Below are 13,376 nucleotides of genomic sequence, written 5' to 3'. Positions count from 1 at the left end.
ACACCTATATTCATATTTATTTATACATATTTTAAAGTACATTTTTAACTATAATTAATTAATTAATTAATTTATTCATTGACTCACACCCCCCCCCATTTATTTATTTATTTATGGCAGTGGTGCTCAGTGGTTAGAGCTCTGAGGGTTATTGACGACAGGGCTGTGGGTTCGATACCGGGCTCGGCAAGCTGCTGGGCCCTTGAGCAAGGCCCTTCACCCTCTCTGCTCCCCAGCTGCTGGAGTGAGTGAGTGAGTGTGTGTGTGTGTGTGTGTTCTACCACAGATGGGTCAAATGTGGAGGACCTTTCGCCGCACCTTTACCTTTACTTTTATTTATTAGTTACTTCTGTATTTTCTTCGTGGTGAAGAACGAGGGTGTGTGCTTCATTATCAAGGGTTGGTAAATCCAGACCAGAGGAAAAGTTCCTTCCCGTGGAAGACCGGATCTCCAGCCTAGAACTGGGTCTAGGATCAGCTCAGGGAAGCAGCTGCTCGCCCGGCTGATGAAACAGAGCGATGAATGTATTTTGAGCTCTGATGTAACCGTTATATAACAGTCAAGTCACGTGACCGCAGACGGGGCTGTTCCGCCATATCTGTTTACAGTGAACTAGGGCCAGTGAGCACACCCAGAGCGGTGGGCAGCCAACTCCAGCGCCCGGGGAGCAGAGAGGGTGAAGGGCCTTGCTCAAGGGCCCAACAGTGGCAGTTTGCAGAGCCCGGGAATCGAACCCACAACCCTGCTATCAACCCTGTGCTCTAACCGCTGAGCCACCACTGCCCAGATCTCAAGCCTGTGTAGAGCAAACCTGACAAACACTATTTTTCCTCTCTCTAATGGTCATCACTCTCAAAGGTCCTTTCCCACGAACTCGTCAGATGAGATACCTGCGCTGGACAGTACATTAAAATACACACGGGTGAAACGAGCCCTCTGAAAGTGCAGCGGCTGCCTAAACACTCCGGTACCGCAGTTAGTTCTCAGGTTATCCCCATACTGTAGGAGTTTATGGGACAAATGTGTAATAAATAAATAAATTATATTATAATAAATAATAAAAACTATCGTTCTTGAACCTGTGAGGTCTTCAAAAGGTCATCTGAGAACAAACAGGATGCTTGTGAAAATGCCTGCACCTAGAGAACTCCACCTAGAGGGTCCCATGTCTGACAGTTGACCGGGAAGATCAGGGCTGCCAATTTTTGACTTTTTTTAATGAGTTTAAAGTGAGAGTAAACTGCATCATTTTTTTATATCTATAAATATTCACTCTCACACACTCTCTGTAAATTTCCCCCACAAAAACCAACAACCAGTGGTTTGCTTACCCTGCCTCGAGTAATGTCCAGATGCACGAGCAGCGAGGCCAACTCCAGATCCTCGCTGTAGCTGTTCTTCAGCAGAACCGACCTGTAGCCTGGAGAGAACAGCACATTAGTTAAATATGTCTCTGAGACTAGCAGACATCAGCACTGTGTTCAGGACATAAACATACAGCCCAAAGTACACCTCCACACAGTCCACCTACAGGACGTCCCGTTCTAACCCCATAGGCATTATTAATAAGGAGCTGGTCCTCCTTTGCTCTAAGCTCTAGCAGCAGCAGCAGGTCTGGAGCTCTGCTGCAGTTAGGATCTGCTGACTGGCTTCATATCTGCATCATCTTTGTGTGGAGACACGTACGCTTTAGTGCCCTACAGCATGATAAAGTTTAGAATGCTCGAGTCCGTTACCGGGCTCGTCCAGCATCGCTACTGCAGCGTTAGCACGGCCCGGATACCGGGCTCGTCCAGCATCGCTATAGTAGTGTCAGTGTGGCCCATCTACCAGATTCGTCCAGCATTGATACCACAGCATTTGTACAGCCTGGCGACCGGGCTCGGCCAGAATTGATACCACAACGTTAGCGCAGCCAGGCTGTCAGGCTCGTCCGGCATCACTACCGTAGTGTCCGCGGGACCAGGCTGTCGGGCTCTTCCAGCATTGCTACCGCAGCGTTAGCACGGCCTACTACCATGGTGTTAGCACAGGCAGGCTGTTGGGCTCGTTCAGCATTGCTACCGTGGTGTTAGCACAACCCGGATATCGGGCTCGTTCAGCATCGCTACCGCAGTGTCAGTGCGGCCAGGCTGTCGGGCTCGGCCAGCGTTGCTACTGCAGCTTTAGCGCAGCCTGGCTACTGGGCTTGTACTGGACTCATGATTTCATGACTGTATATCGTCTTTTATTCCAGGACCACGGCTTTAGCCGTGTGTTAGCATTGTGCTAACGGCATGCATAACTGGTGTGTGAGTCAAATCTCAGAGTTAGTTTCAAACACACTTGTTTAAGCGGATTCTATCATTATTTGGCAACCTGCATCTACAGGAAGCATGCAGATTACACCATGCTAACAGAGGAGTTAGCTAGCGTTGCGTAATTACGTTTCATCGCTGTACAGAAAAGCGTATCAGAAAGCCGTCCTGCGGCTCGTTCTACCCCCTCGTACCTGTTTTGAGGCAGTTGATTGGGAAGGTGGCCTGAGCGAGAAAGTTCTGGTCGTTGAACATGTCAATCTCATAAACAACGAAGCGCAGGTAGGCAAAGGAGGGGTTACACACGGTGAAGCGGAAGGGCTTCCGAGGCCAGATGGGGTTCAGACCGTTATCCGCTACAAAAGCAAACAGGAGAGATGGAAATATTAATATTAATATTAATAAATACGTTTAAAGAGACAGTGAGGAAACGCCTCTTCACAATCCTTACCCTCAGAGTCCGTCTTCTGTTTGGCACAGTCGTACTCCGCCCCACACACCTCGATCTCGATCAGCGGACACACGATGCCCCGGCCATGCTTGGGCAGGTGCCGCGCCCCCAACACCTTCAGAAACGTCAAACACGCGTCATCGTTATTTTTAATTTATCCTTTAATATATATACACACCATATAAGGACAAAAGTATTGGGACACCAGCTCATTTATTGTTTTTCTTCTGAAATCAAGGCTATTAAAAGGAGCTGATCCTGCTTTTGTTAGAGTGACTGTCTCTACTGTCCAGAGAAGAAGACTTTCTACTAGACTTTGGAGAAGGAGCATTGCTGTGAGGATTTGACAAGAGCTTTTGTTAGCGAGGTCAGGGTGTTGGATGATGATCGACACCCAACTCATCCCAACAGTACTGAATGGAGCTCCACCCACGCCTGGCATTATTAGGCAGCATGGTACCAATAGGTTCATGATGATGATCTGCTCCAGAGAGTCCTATTCTATTGGCAGTACTTCTTCTCTACAGGGACTAGACAAGCTGTGTGTGAATCAGTTTCAGCAATGGGTGCAAGTTAAAGTAGCTGACTGCATTTATTTGAAGGGGTGTCCACAAACATTTGGACACATTCTATTAAATCCACACGAGAGACGGGCGGCTGATTTGCTCGTACCTCGATCATCAGTGTGATTGGCTCCACGCCTCTCAGAGAGTGTCTGTCAAAAGGGTCGAAGCTGTCGTCTCGCATGATTGGCGGCTGCAGCACGTAGCCACTCCTCCCGTTCAGCATAAAGAGAGCCTGGTTCATCTGCATGGGCTTGTCTGAGGGGAGGAAACGGCAGCAGCTCAGCAAGGAGGGAAGAGCTAGAATGATGGGCGTCCGTCTGACAGTTTAACCTTTTCCCTCTATATCTGCCTCTCTACCAAATTCATACAATTTATATATCTTTACCATATTCATATCAGTTATATAGTACATTTTTCAAGTGAGAGAGGGAGAGAGAGACAGGGACAGACAGAGAGAGAGAGAGAGAGAGAGAGAGAGAGAGAGAGAGAGAGAGAGAGAGACAGAGAGGGACAGAGAGGAGAGATACAGACAGCCAGAGAGAGAGAGAGAGAGAGAGAGAGAGAGAGAGAGAGAGAGAGAGAGAGAGAGAGAGAGAGAGAGAGAGATACAGACAGACAGAGAGGAGAGACACACAGGACACAGAGAGAGACACAGACAGACAGACAGACAGACAGACAGACAGAGAGAGAGAGAGACACAGAGACAGAATCGATAGGAAAAAAAATCTTTCATATTCATAAAAAATTCATTTTTTTTTATATTTAAAATTAGTTATTAAAATTGTTGCCCCCCCCCCAACCCCCCAACAAGAGTGTATGTTATACTTAATTTAGTTTTAAAAGTCTTCTGTGAGCAAAACATTCCTGATCTATCAAATATTATACAACATTAAAGTCATAAGGTCAAATAAACAGTTAACAATTAAAAAAATTCCCTGGAAATTATTTGACGGCCTTTAAAGGGTTAAGTATCGACTGTATCCTAGATATACTAGGAGAAGTAATAGTGTGATGTTTACACTGATGATCGTGATCAAATCTGATCATACTGGCCACCTTAGTACAAATCTGATCTCATTCTCCCTGGAAAACACCGCGCCGTCTAATGTGATCAATCCCACCAGGTTCTTACCTGCAGTCTGAAAGTTGAGGGCCACCAGCTGGCTGCCGCAGAGCCACATGGGTAAGGGGTCATAGTTGGAGGAGTCAAGGCGCTGGCCTCGGGGGTAAATGCGCGAGAGCTGCAGCCGATTGTACTGCAGGAACTTCTTCCCTTTGATCCGGTTCACATACTTCTCAGCTTTGGTCTCGGGGAACGAGGACATGTCCCTGAAACAGGCTCTCTCCGTGCCGATCTCTGCAGAGGACAAGGACAGTTAGTGCTTGTGACACACACACACACACACACACACACACACACACACACACACACACACACACACACACACACACAGAGAGAGAGGAATCTGCTTGTTGTCACTTTATTAAATACACTATATGTCCACATATTTGTGGACACCACATCTAATGTATGCAGGAGAACTGACAGTTACTCCACCAAAAGCAGGATACACTTTTTTTTTTTTTTGTGAATACCCTTAATTTCAGAAGAAATAATGACGCAGGAGCAGGTGTCCAAATACTTTTGTCCATAGAGTATGCGTGATAATACGCAACTGATAATTCCAACATTCTGTTTTTGCTTGGTGGTTGCTATGGTATCCCAGGTGGTTGCTAGCTGCTGCTACAGTACAATGAAAACCATGTATCTCCATTCTTGTCTGTTTGTAGTTCTCTATGGTTTGAACCCTGTAGCTGCTTCTGAACACTGTGTAAATAACTCTGGATGAATGGACCAATAAAAATGCTGTAAATGACTTGGAAAAGACTCTTATTCTACATTAACATCCAATCAGAGTGAAGAGCATTTTTGCCTTCTTCTGTAAAGTCACCCTTTTGGAAATACATGTTTTTCATTGGACAGTGAGGATATACTGGCTGGAGTGTGCGGCTGGAGCTCACTTACTGTCTTCATCAAACGGAACAGGCCGGCAGTAGACGACCAGGTCTGAGAGCTCCAGGGCAATCTTCTTCCTCCTCTCCATCATCTTCCCCTCCTCCAGCTGAGTGAGGAAAGAGGCCAGCGCATCATTCAGAGAGTTACTTTAAAAAAACTCAGCGTCTCAAAAACCCTGAGCATACCTCCTACATATTCACTCATCTCCAACCAGAGCTCGTTTAATACTCGTAATACAGGTCTAGGCTGAACGCTCAGATTAGCTTAGCTCTGAGTAATGATGGTTTCCCTTAAGATACAGGCTGCAGATCGAGGGGTTCATGGATTCAGGGCATGTCGGTGATGTTGCTCCACAGCCTGCACGCGATCGCTCAGGTTTGTGGACGGTGGAGCGGCCGGATACCAGGGTTTCAGGGTGCTCCCGTGTCTGTGCTACCTCCTGGCTCCCTCCTTTTAATTATGCTGTTCTGGTCAGCCACATAAATCCAAATAGAACTAATGCATCTCTCTTGACCTTGACTTTTCAGAGTTAATGACCTCTTACCTGCCCGGCAGGGTCTTCTAGACCTGATGCCAACCCTCCAGCTACTGCTATATGCGTTGGATTGTAAGCCATTACAGACTTAAGCCACTACAGGTTGAAATTTATATGGAATCCAACTATTGAACTGCTGCTATTCTTCTTATAAAGAAATAAATAACAATAATATATTTCATTATTCTTACCAGCACTATTATGACCAAATCAGCACACCTGAGCAGAGGAGGAGGAGGAGGAGTCTCCACCCCCCACCCCCCCTGAGGCTTTACTTTATCACCTGGGGTCTTTGTGTTTTGTGTGCTGTAGATCTTTTGCCTTACTGCTGGAATCCTGTCAGTCAATCAGCTTTGTACAATCAGTGGTATAAATAAATAAATAAATAAATAAATAAAGCTACACAAATAAACTTGAAAATTAGAATGAAATGAGACACAGTGTCACTGATGCAAATCAAATCCCAGCCGACGTGCTTCACAACTTCATATGCATTCAAATCTTCAGATCTGTGGGAAACTACTACACTACTACGCTATGAAACTCCACTGCAGCACCGCTGCGTACTTAGTTAGCATAGTTAGGAACTGGAGCATGGGGTTTAAGGGCACGGCGGTCTCGTGCGACAGCGTGGCTCACTTAACCAGCCGTTCGCGGACTAGATCACGGGGCGAAGTGGAGCCGGCGGGGTTTGCTTGTACTTAAGAAGGGTGTGCACCACAATGTCTTGGCACCTCATTCATTTCTAAGGGAGGAAAAAGCACATAAAACATTTGTTGCTATGCAGAAACCGGAAGCCCGAATTGCACGGTCAGACCCAGCGATCTGGGGCTGGTTAGGAACCGATATCTTGAAAATGGACGAGATGCAGCAATATGCAGATATGCCACTTTGTAATGCGCAGCTATAATATATATATAAAATCACAACTTTATATAGAGACACTCCGGGGTGCATTCTGTGCTTCATCAATGAATAAAAACATCCTTCTGGAAATAAATAAGAGTAAAAGTGTAAATAAATAAGTGTATAAGTCTGTTTCGGGGGGGGGCCTGATGGGGGCTGTAGTTCTGATTATTGCATTAAACTACCTATTGAGAACACAGCTGTGTGCAGAAATGCACACTCACAGCTTGTCTAGTCCCTGTAGAGGGGTACAGCCGATACAATAGGACATCATTGAATAATGAGCCTATTGGCATCATGCTGCCCAATGCCAGGCGTGGGCTAGAGGGGTATTTATAAAGCCCCTCAGCATTGAGGAGCTGTTGTTCTCTGGAGTGATGGATGGTGGAGCTCCATCCAGTACTTTTGATTGGGATGAGTTGGAGATGAGGTTATTGCCGCTGAATGCAATCAAATCCTCACAGCAATGCTCCTCCAAAAATCGAGAGGAAAGCTTTCTTAGGTATTCCAGCAAAAGCAGGGTAACTCTTTGTGATGCCCTTGATTTCAAAAGAGACGATGAATGAGATGTCCAAATACTTTTGTCCTTTAAAGCATATCAATAAAAATCAAATCTGTAAATTCTTTTTAAACGCATCAAAAGAGAATTTAGCCAAAATCTAGTTTACCATGACTATTACTATACAGTACTGATGGGGAGGGACGTCCCGTATTCTGAAGCTGTGGGTCAGGTAATCAGCAGACCTTCTAGCTCACTTCTAATTTTGTATTCAGCAGGTTTCTGTAGGGCTACTGAGAACCGCCGACAACATTCTCTCAGACATTCCCTTATAGCACCCAAAACAGACAGACCTTGGCCTCCGAGGTCATGGTGACCTCCCGGATCTTCTGCACCCAGTCCTTCAGCTCGTCCAGAGAGTTGGCAGCCACATCCAGCACGGGACCCGTACGAGGAGACCCCATGGGCATCAGGGTGAACACATGGGGTCTACTGCCCTTTCCATCTTGCCTAACCACTGCAGACAGGAAAGAGAGAGCATGAGTGACTGCAGTAGCTTAGAGCTGACCGTCCTCTCCAACATACCTCTCTACACTGGAGTCAACAGTATTGGGCTTTTATGGGGGAAGTAATTGTGATTTCCATCCGGATTGGCCATGTCTGACATATGTCCAAATATTTGTGGACACCCCTTCTAATGAATACAATCAGCTACTTTAAGCTGCACCCATCGCTGACACAGATGTGCAAATGGGCAAATAGGCATAAATCTAGTGGCACCATGCTGCCTAATAATGCCAGGCGTGGACTAAAGGGGTATAAAGCCCCCCAGCAGCATTGAACTGTGGAGCAGTGGAGGAACGGTGTTCTCTGGAATGATGGATGGTGGTGGAGCTCCATGCAGTACTTTTGGGCTGAGCTGGGGAGTTGGGGATGAGGTGTGCTGGTGATCCCACCTCATCATCAATACCCTTGATTCTAGAAGAAACGATGAATGTGCAGGTGTCCCAGTACTTTTGTCAATATAGTGTACCTATATATTAAGCAATGTTTTTCTGTCTCTGGGGCCCTGGTATATAGTCTGTCCACAGTGCAACTGGTTAACTCTGCTGTATGAGAGGGTGGGGCAGGGATGGATGGTTGGATGGACTGACTGACATTACCATCCCTCCTCAGAACCTAGACTATCTAAATAGGGTCACCTGTAAAACACACAGGTCACAGTGCACTGTGTAAGACGCATGTGAGGGACAGAAAGCACAAGTAGTGCTTCCACCAGCAGGCCACCAGAGGGAGCTGCAGTAAAAGCTCCAGCATCTGAATCTGAGAGGAAAGGGAAGGAGAGGAAGCAGGACACACACACACACACTCACCAATCTGACAGGAAGACACGTCCACACTTCCTCTCAGGAGATCTCCCAGAGGGCTGTTCTCCGTCGCCTGCAGTGTGTGTGCAGGACAGAGCAGAGAAAATGTCAACATGGTGCACGAGCAAAAACACACATACACATACACACACACATATACATACATACATACATACATACATACATACATACATACACATACATATATACACACACACACTTTACAGCATAGACCGTCAACCAAAAAGTATCAAAAATATAAATATTATAAAATAATAATAAAATCTCAATTTAACCTCATTTTTAAAAATAATTATTATATGTAATAATATTGAATCAGTACAAACTAATAAAACACTCACAGATCTGTCCGGCTCTACAGCGGTAGGGCTGATTTCCTCCACGTAGTTGGCAGGGAACCAAAGTTGCTTCTTTCCCCCAAAGTCACCTTTCCACCTGCGCGCACACACACACACACACACACACACACACACACACACACACACACACACACACACACAGTCATATCCTGTCCTACAGCTCCACCGATCAGCACTAAAAACAAAACTACTGAGCTCGAGTCTCCCCTTAAAAACACACTGTTGCGTGTAGTCATGTGACTCCAGCCCGTCCAGTCCGCCACATGGAGGAGACCTCAGACCCAGACCCGGCTGAGCGACGCCTCCAGCAGCTTCTACAACCCTTCATTAATCCTAATCGAGCTAAAACGCTCATTTGATCAGTGAATGGTGATCCTGATACCAGGCCATCTCGCCCAGCACTACTCACTCCTCCTCAGTAAATCGGGTCTCGGGGGTGGAATACTGGATCTCAGTGGATCAACAGCTCAACCTTTCCATCCTCTAAGTTCTCAGTTCTCCAGGGCTTTTCCTCTCCTCATGTTTCAATGACTCGGGAAAATTGTCCGTTTCCAGGTTTTCAGGTTTTTTCAGGATGGATGGGAGCCCTGGTGCTTCACCCTCCAAAACTCAGAGGTACTGGTTTTGGGCCAGTGGCGTGAAGAAGCAGCTTGGCTCGCTGGACTCGGGATGAAACTTAACACGTATAAGGAAGCTGGGGCCTCTGAAATCTTTCAGGATACAGAGAGAATTGTCCCCGCGATCGTATCCTCACCCATCACCACCTCGATTACCGGCACGCCTCATTTACAGGTCTTGGTCATGGGGCTATGGCTCGGTTGCAGTTGGTCCGGAATGCGGCGGCTCGGGTGCTTACTGGGACCGAAAGAAGGGAGCATTACACCAGTCTGAGCAACTCGCCACCACTCGGCTTCGTCTGCCTGCTGCTTTTAGGGTAAAGTTTAAGAATCTGGTGTTGATATACCAGACGGTCCATGGACCGGAATGCGTCTCTGAGCTAAGAGTGCTGGGTCCTTGGTCACCTAGTCCGGGCTTTTAGTAGTTAGTACAACACAAGGGTGATCGTGCCTCTGCAGTATGAGATTCAGAGCTTTTTATAACATATATGATATAATTTATACACACATTAAAAATCCTCTATTTTTTTAATACATTTTTATTTATATACTATTTTAAATAAAATGTATAACTTATTTACACCTGAGCTCCACAAACATCCATACAGGCTTGTGTATCAGACATAATTCAATTCAAGACTCTCATAATTCAATTAAAATCATAATTTTCCAAACAGTTATTTTTTTATTTTTATAATATTTTGCTTAAATAACTTGGATAAATAAATAATTCAGGTTTAGTGCAGAACCCTGTTTAATCACTGCAGGTGTAAATGTATGTGTTCTCCACCCGAAAGTAAGCTCATCCTTACTCTGACGACACTGATTCGTCCTATAGGTGGATGTAGGAACTGCAGGGTGTTAATACCCATATATGGACTGTACGGACCGATTTCTGACCGTCTGAGACGTCTGCGCCAGGACTGCCCTTACACACGCACACACACACAGCCGATTTCTACAGTATCTGACTGTATATCAAAGCTCCGGTGTTTACAGGCAGTCTGCTCGGGTGCTGGGTTGAACAGTAGCTTAGGGGCTTCGTTACTCACCAGCCTCCTTCCTGTTTGTCCACATTCTGAATGATGGCGTTCTTGCTGAAGGACAGCTCGTCATCCCGCTGAGCCTTGTACTCGTACATGGCTCTCACAGTGCACTACACACACATATACAGACACACACAGTCATACACAGTAATGACCCGCCCCGGCCTCAAAGTTCTGAACAGAAACGTGTGTTAAATACCTTAAAGGTGGGCATCTGATTGGCTTCCACATAGAAGCCTGGGTTGCGGCCCTCGTATAGAGCTCCATAGTCAGGTTCCTGCAGACAGAGAGCAGGAGACTGTAGACCTGAGACCTTAAACCCCGGGTTCCATCACTTACTAAGACTTTCCTTTGGATAGGATCCGGATCTACTTTGACTGGAATCTGTTACTAACTCAAGAGGACAATCGGTAGTACCGGGACATAAGCAGGAGAGTAATCCGAGCACAGTGCGTCTTAGGAGTGTTTATACCTGGCTTTTCAAGCAGACAAGTGAAATCTGAACATGAGCAGATCAACAGAAATTCTGTTAATGTGTGAGAGAGTGTGAGTGTGTGTGTGTGTGTGTGTACGCGACCCGGCTTTACTCACCGCAGTGCCGATCTTCTCCAGTGTCTCCTCGTTGATTGGGTAGCGCAGCTTCATCTTGCGATACAGCGGGTGCTTCTCATAGTAGCTAATCAGATCCACGAGGCTGTCGAACTCAGAGGTGCCGAGGACCACCGTCTGACCCTCTTGCAGCACACGACAGTGCTTAATCTTCCCCTCAGCCCTGAGGCACAGAGAGACAGAGAGAGACAGAGAGAGAGAGATTCAGTCATGCTGTAAAATCTCAGCTGTGTGGAATATCTAATAAAACCATATCAGCTCTGTAGCTTCAGAAACTACTACAGTTTCTCCACAGAAAGAAAGACAAACAGACAGACAAGGGTAGAAAGCCAGACAGACAGACCGACAAGGGTAGAAAGCCAGACAGACAGACCGACAGACAGACAAGGGTAGAAAGCCAGACAGACCGACAGCCAGACAGACCAGGGTAGAAAGCCAGACCGACAGACCAGGGTAGAAAGCCAGACCGACAGACAAGGGTAGAAAGCCAGACAGACAGACCGACAGACAGACAAGGGTAGAAAGCCAGACAGACCGACAGCCAGACAGACAAGGGTAGAAAGCCAGACCGACAGACCAGGGTAGAAAGCCAGACCGACAGACAAGGGTAGAAAGCCAGACCGACAGACAAGGGTAGAAAGCCAGACCGACAGACAAGGGTAGAAAGCCAGACAGACAGACAAGGGTAGAAAGCCAGACCGACAGACAAGGGTAGAAAGCCAGACAGACAGACAAGGGTAGAAAGCCAGACAGACAGACAAGGGTAGAAAGCCAGACAAAGGAAAGAAAGGACTGTGTGTGTGTGTGTGTGTGTGTGTGTGTGTGTGTGGTGGGGGGATGGAGGGGGGGGTTACCGGAAGGAGATGGCAAAGGAATTGAATTCCGCTCTCTTCCTCACAAGGAAGGCTCCATCCCGTGGAACCCTCATGAGCATGTTCTCAGCCTGGCTACGGGACAAACACGCATGGTACCACCTGAAACACAAAACATTAAATCAAAGTTCACTTCTGCCCCGCACACAGGCGCCCCGCACACAGGCGCCCCGCACACAGGCGCCCCGCACACAGGCGCCCCGCACACAGGCGCCTAGAGCTGGATATTATATCATATTGAAATAGTGGACTAGAGGGGTATAAAGCCCCCCAGCATTGAACTGTGCTTTCTGAAGTGATGGTGGTGGCGCTCCATCTAACACTTTTGGGATGAGTGTTGGAGAGATCATCCAACATCCTGACCTCACATATGCTCTCATGGCTGAAGCCAATCAAATCCTCACAGCATTGCTCCTCCAAAAATCTGAGACAGTTACTCCAACATTAGCAGGATAAAAGCAGGACTCACTCTTTGCTCTCGTGGGCGTTGGTCTGAGGAACAGGCTCGGTCAGCTTCATTTCAAACTCATTACAGCGCAGCGCCACCTGCTGGTAGTGGTTAATGAGGGCGAAGAGTGTATCGAACACCAGGTTGTCCGTCAGGTAGAACTTTGGGCTGCCGGCCTCCTGCCGAGAGTGGATCCGGCAGTGCTGTACTCGGCCAGAGCGCCTGGGGACACAGGGCAGAGGGGGACAGCAGGGGACAGCAAATTAATGGAGCAGAGGTTTTGAATAAGGACCAAAGTCTAAACATGCAATTAATTCAATAATTAATTAAACATCCCAGCAGCAAGAATGGATCTTGGAAAACTCCCACAGCTGCATTTCCCCAACTGCCAAGTTTACCATTAGCCAAATTAGCTGGAAGATCACAGCGGAGCTAGCAGCCTTACCAGAAAGACAAGGTGTAGTCTCCCACAAACGTCTCGCTCTCGCGCACCAGAAACGAGCCGTCCGGTGCTCCGGTCTCCAGGCAGTACTCGGAAAGCAGTCGCTCGGCGATCTGTCGGCCATCGCGTCCAGCGCCCAGCTTACCGTGAAACCACTTCTCACTCACGTGCTGGTCCATGCCGTTCCCCACCTGGAGCAGGGAGTGAACACAGGACGGGAAGACAAAGTGATGAGGAGGAAAGCAGGTCTGTCCAAGGTTCACCGTGTTCAACACAGCTCGCAGGTCCACAGCTGACCCAGAGAAGACGTGCGCGAACAATCG

General features: G+C 47.2%; 1 protein-coding gene across 1 annotated transcript in view; it reads right to left on the bottom strand.

Moving 5' to 3' along the window:
* The window catches only part of plcg1 (phospholipase C, gamma 1), a 61,185-nt gene that overhangs the window by 4,862 nt on the left and 42,947 nt on the right, over positions 1–13,376 (bottom strand). Inside the window, exons 17-31 of the mRNA XM_072656504.1 lie at positions 13,057–13,244; positions 12,633–12,833; positions 12,146–12,265; positions 11,274–11,454; positions 10,882–10,959; positions 10,689–10,792; positions 9,002–9,095; positions 8,646–8,712; positions 7,626–7,789; positions 5,342–5,438; positions 4,448–4,672; positions 3,422–3,570; positions 2,750–2,864; positions 2,493–2,654; positions 1,333–1,421 (exon numbers count right to left, since the gene is read on the bottom strand). Of these exons, the coding sequence (XP_072512605.1) occupies positions 1,333–1,421; positions 2,493–2,654; positions 2,750–2,864; positions 3,422–3,570; positions 4,448–4,672; positions 5,342–5,438; positions 7,626–7,789; positions 8,646–8,712; positions 9,002–9,095; positions 10,689–10,792; positions 10,882–10,959; positions 11,274–11,454; positions 12,146–12,265; positions 12,633–12,833; positions 13,057–13,244 (2,034 nt within the window). The remainder of the gene's footprint in view (positions 1–1,332; positions 1,422–2,492; positions 2,655–2,749; positions 2,865–3,421; positions 3,571–4,447; positions 4,673–5,341; positions 5,439–7,625; positions 7,790–8,645; positions 8,713–9,001; positions 9,096–10,688; positions 10,793–10,881; positions 10,960–11,273; positions 11,455–12,145; positions 12,266–12,632; positions 12,834–13,056; positions 13,245–13,376) is intronic.

The sequence above is a fragment of the Salminus brasiliensis genome, chromosome 14, assembly GCF_030463535.1.
Source record: "Salminus brasiliensis chromosome 14, fSalBra1.hap2, whole genome shotgun sequence".
NCBI lineage: Eukaryota > Metazoa > Chordata > Actinopteri > Characiformes > Bryconidae > Salminus > Salminus brasiliensis.
The sequence above is the reverse complement of the archived record's forward strand: the minus strand, read 5'-3'. Positions and strand labels throughout refer to the sequence as shown.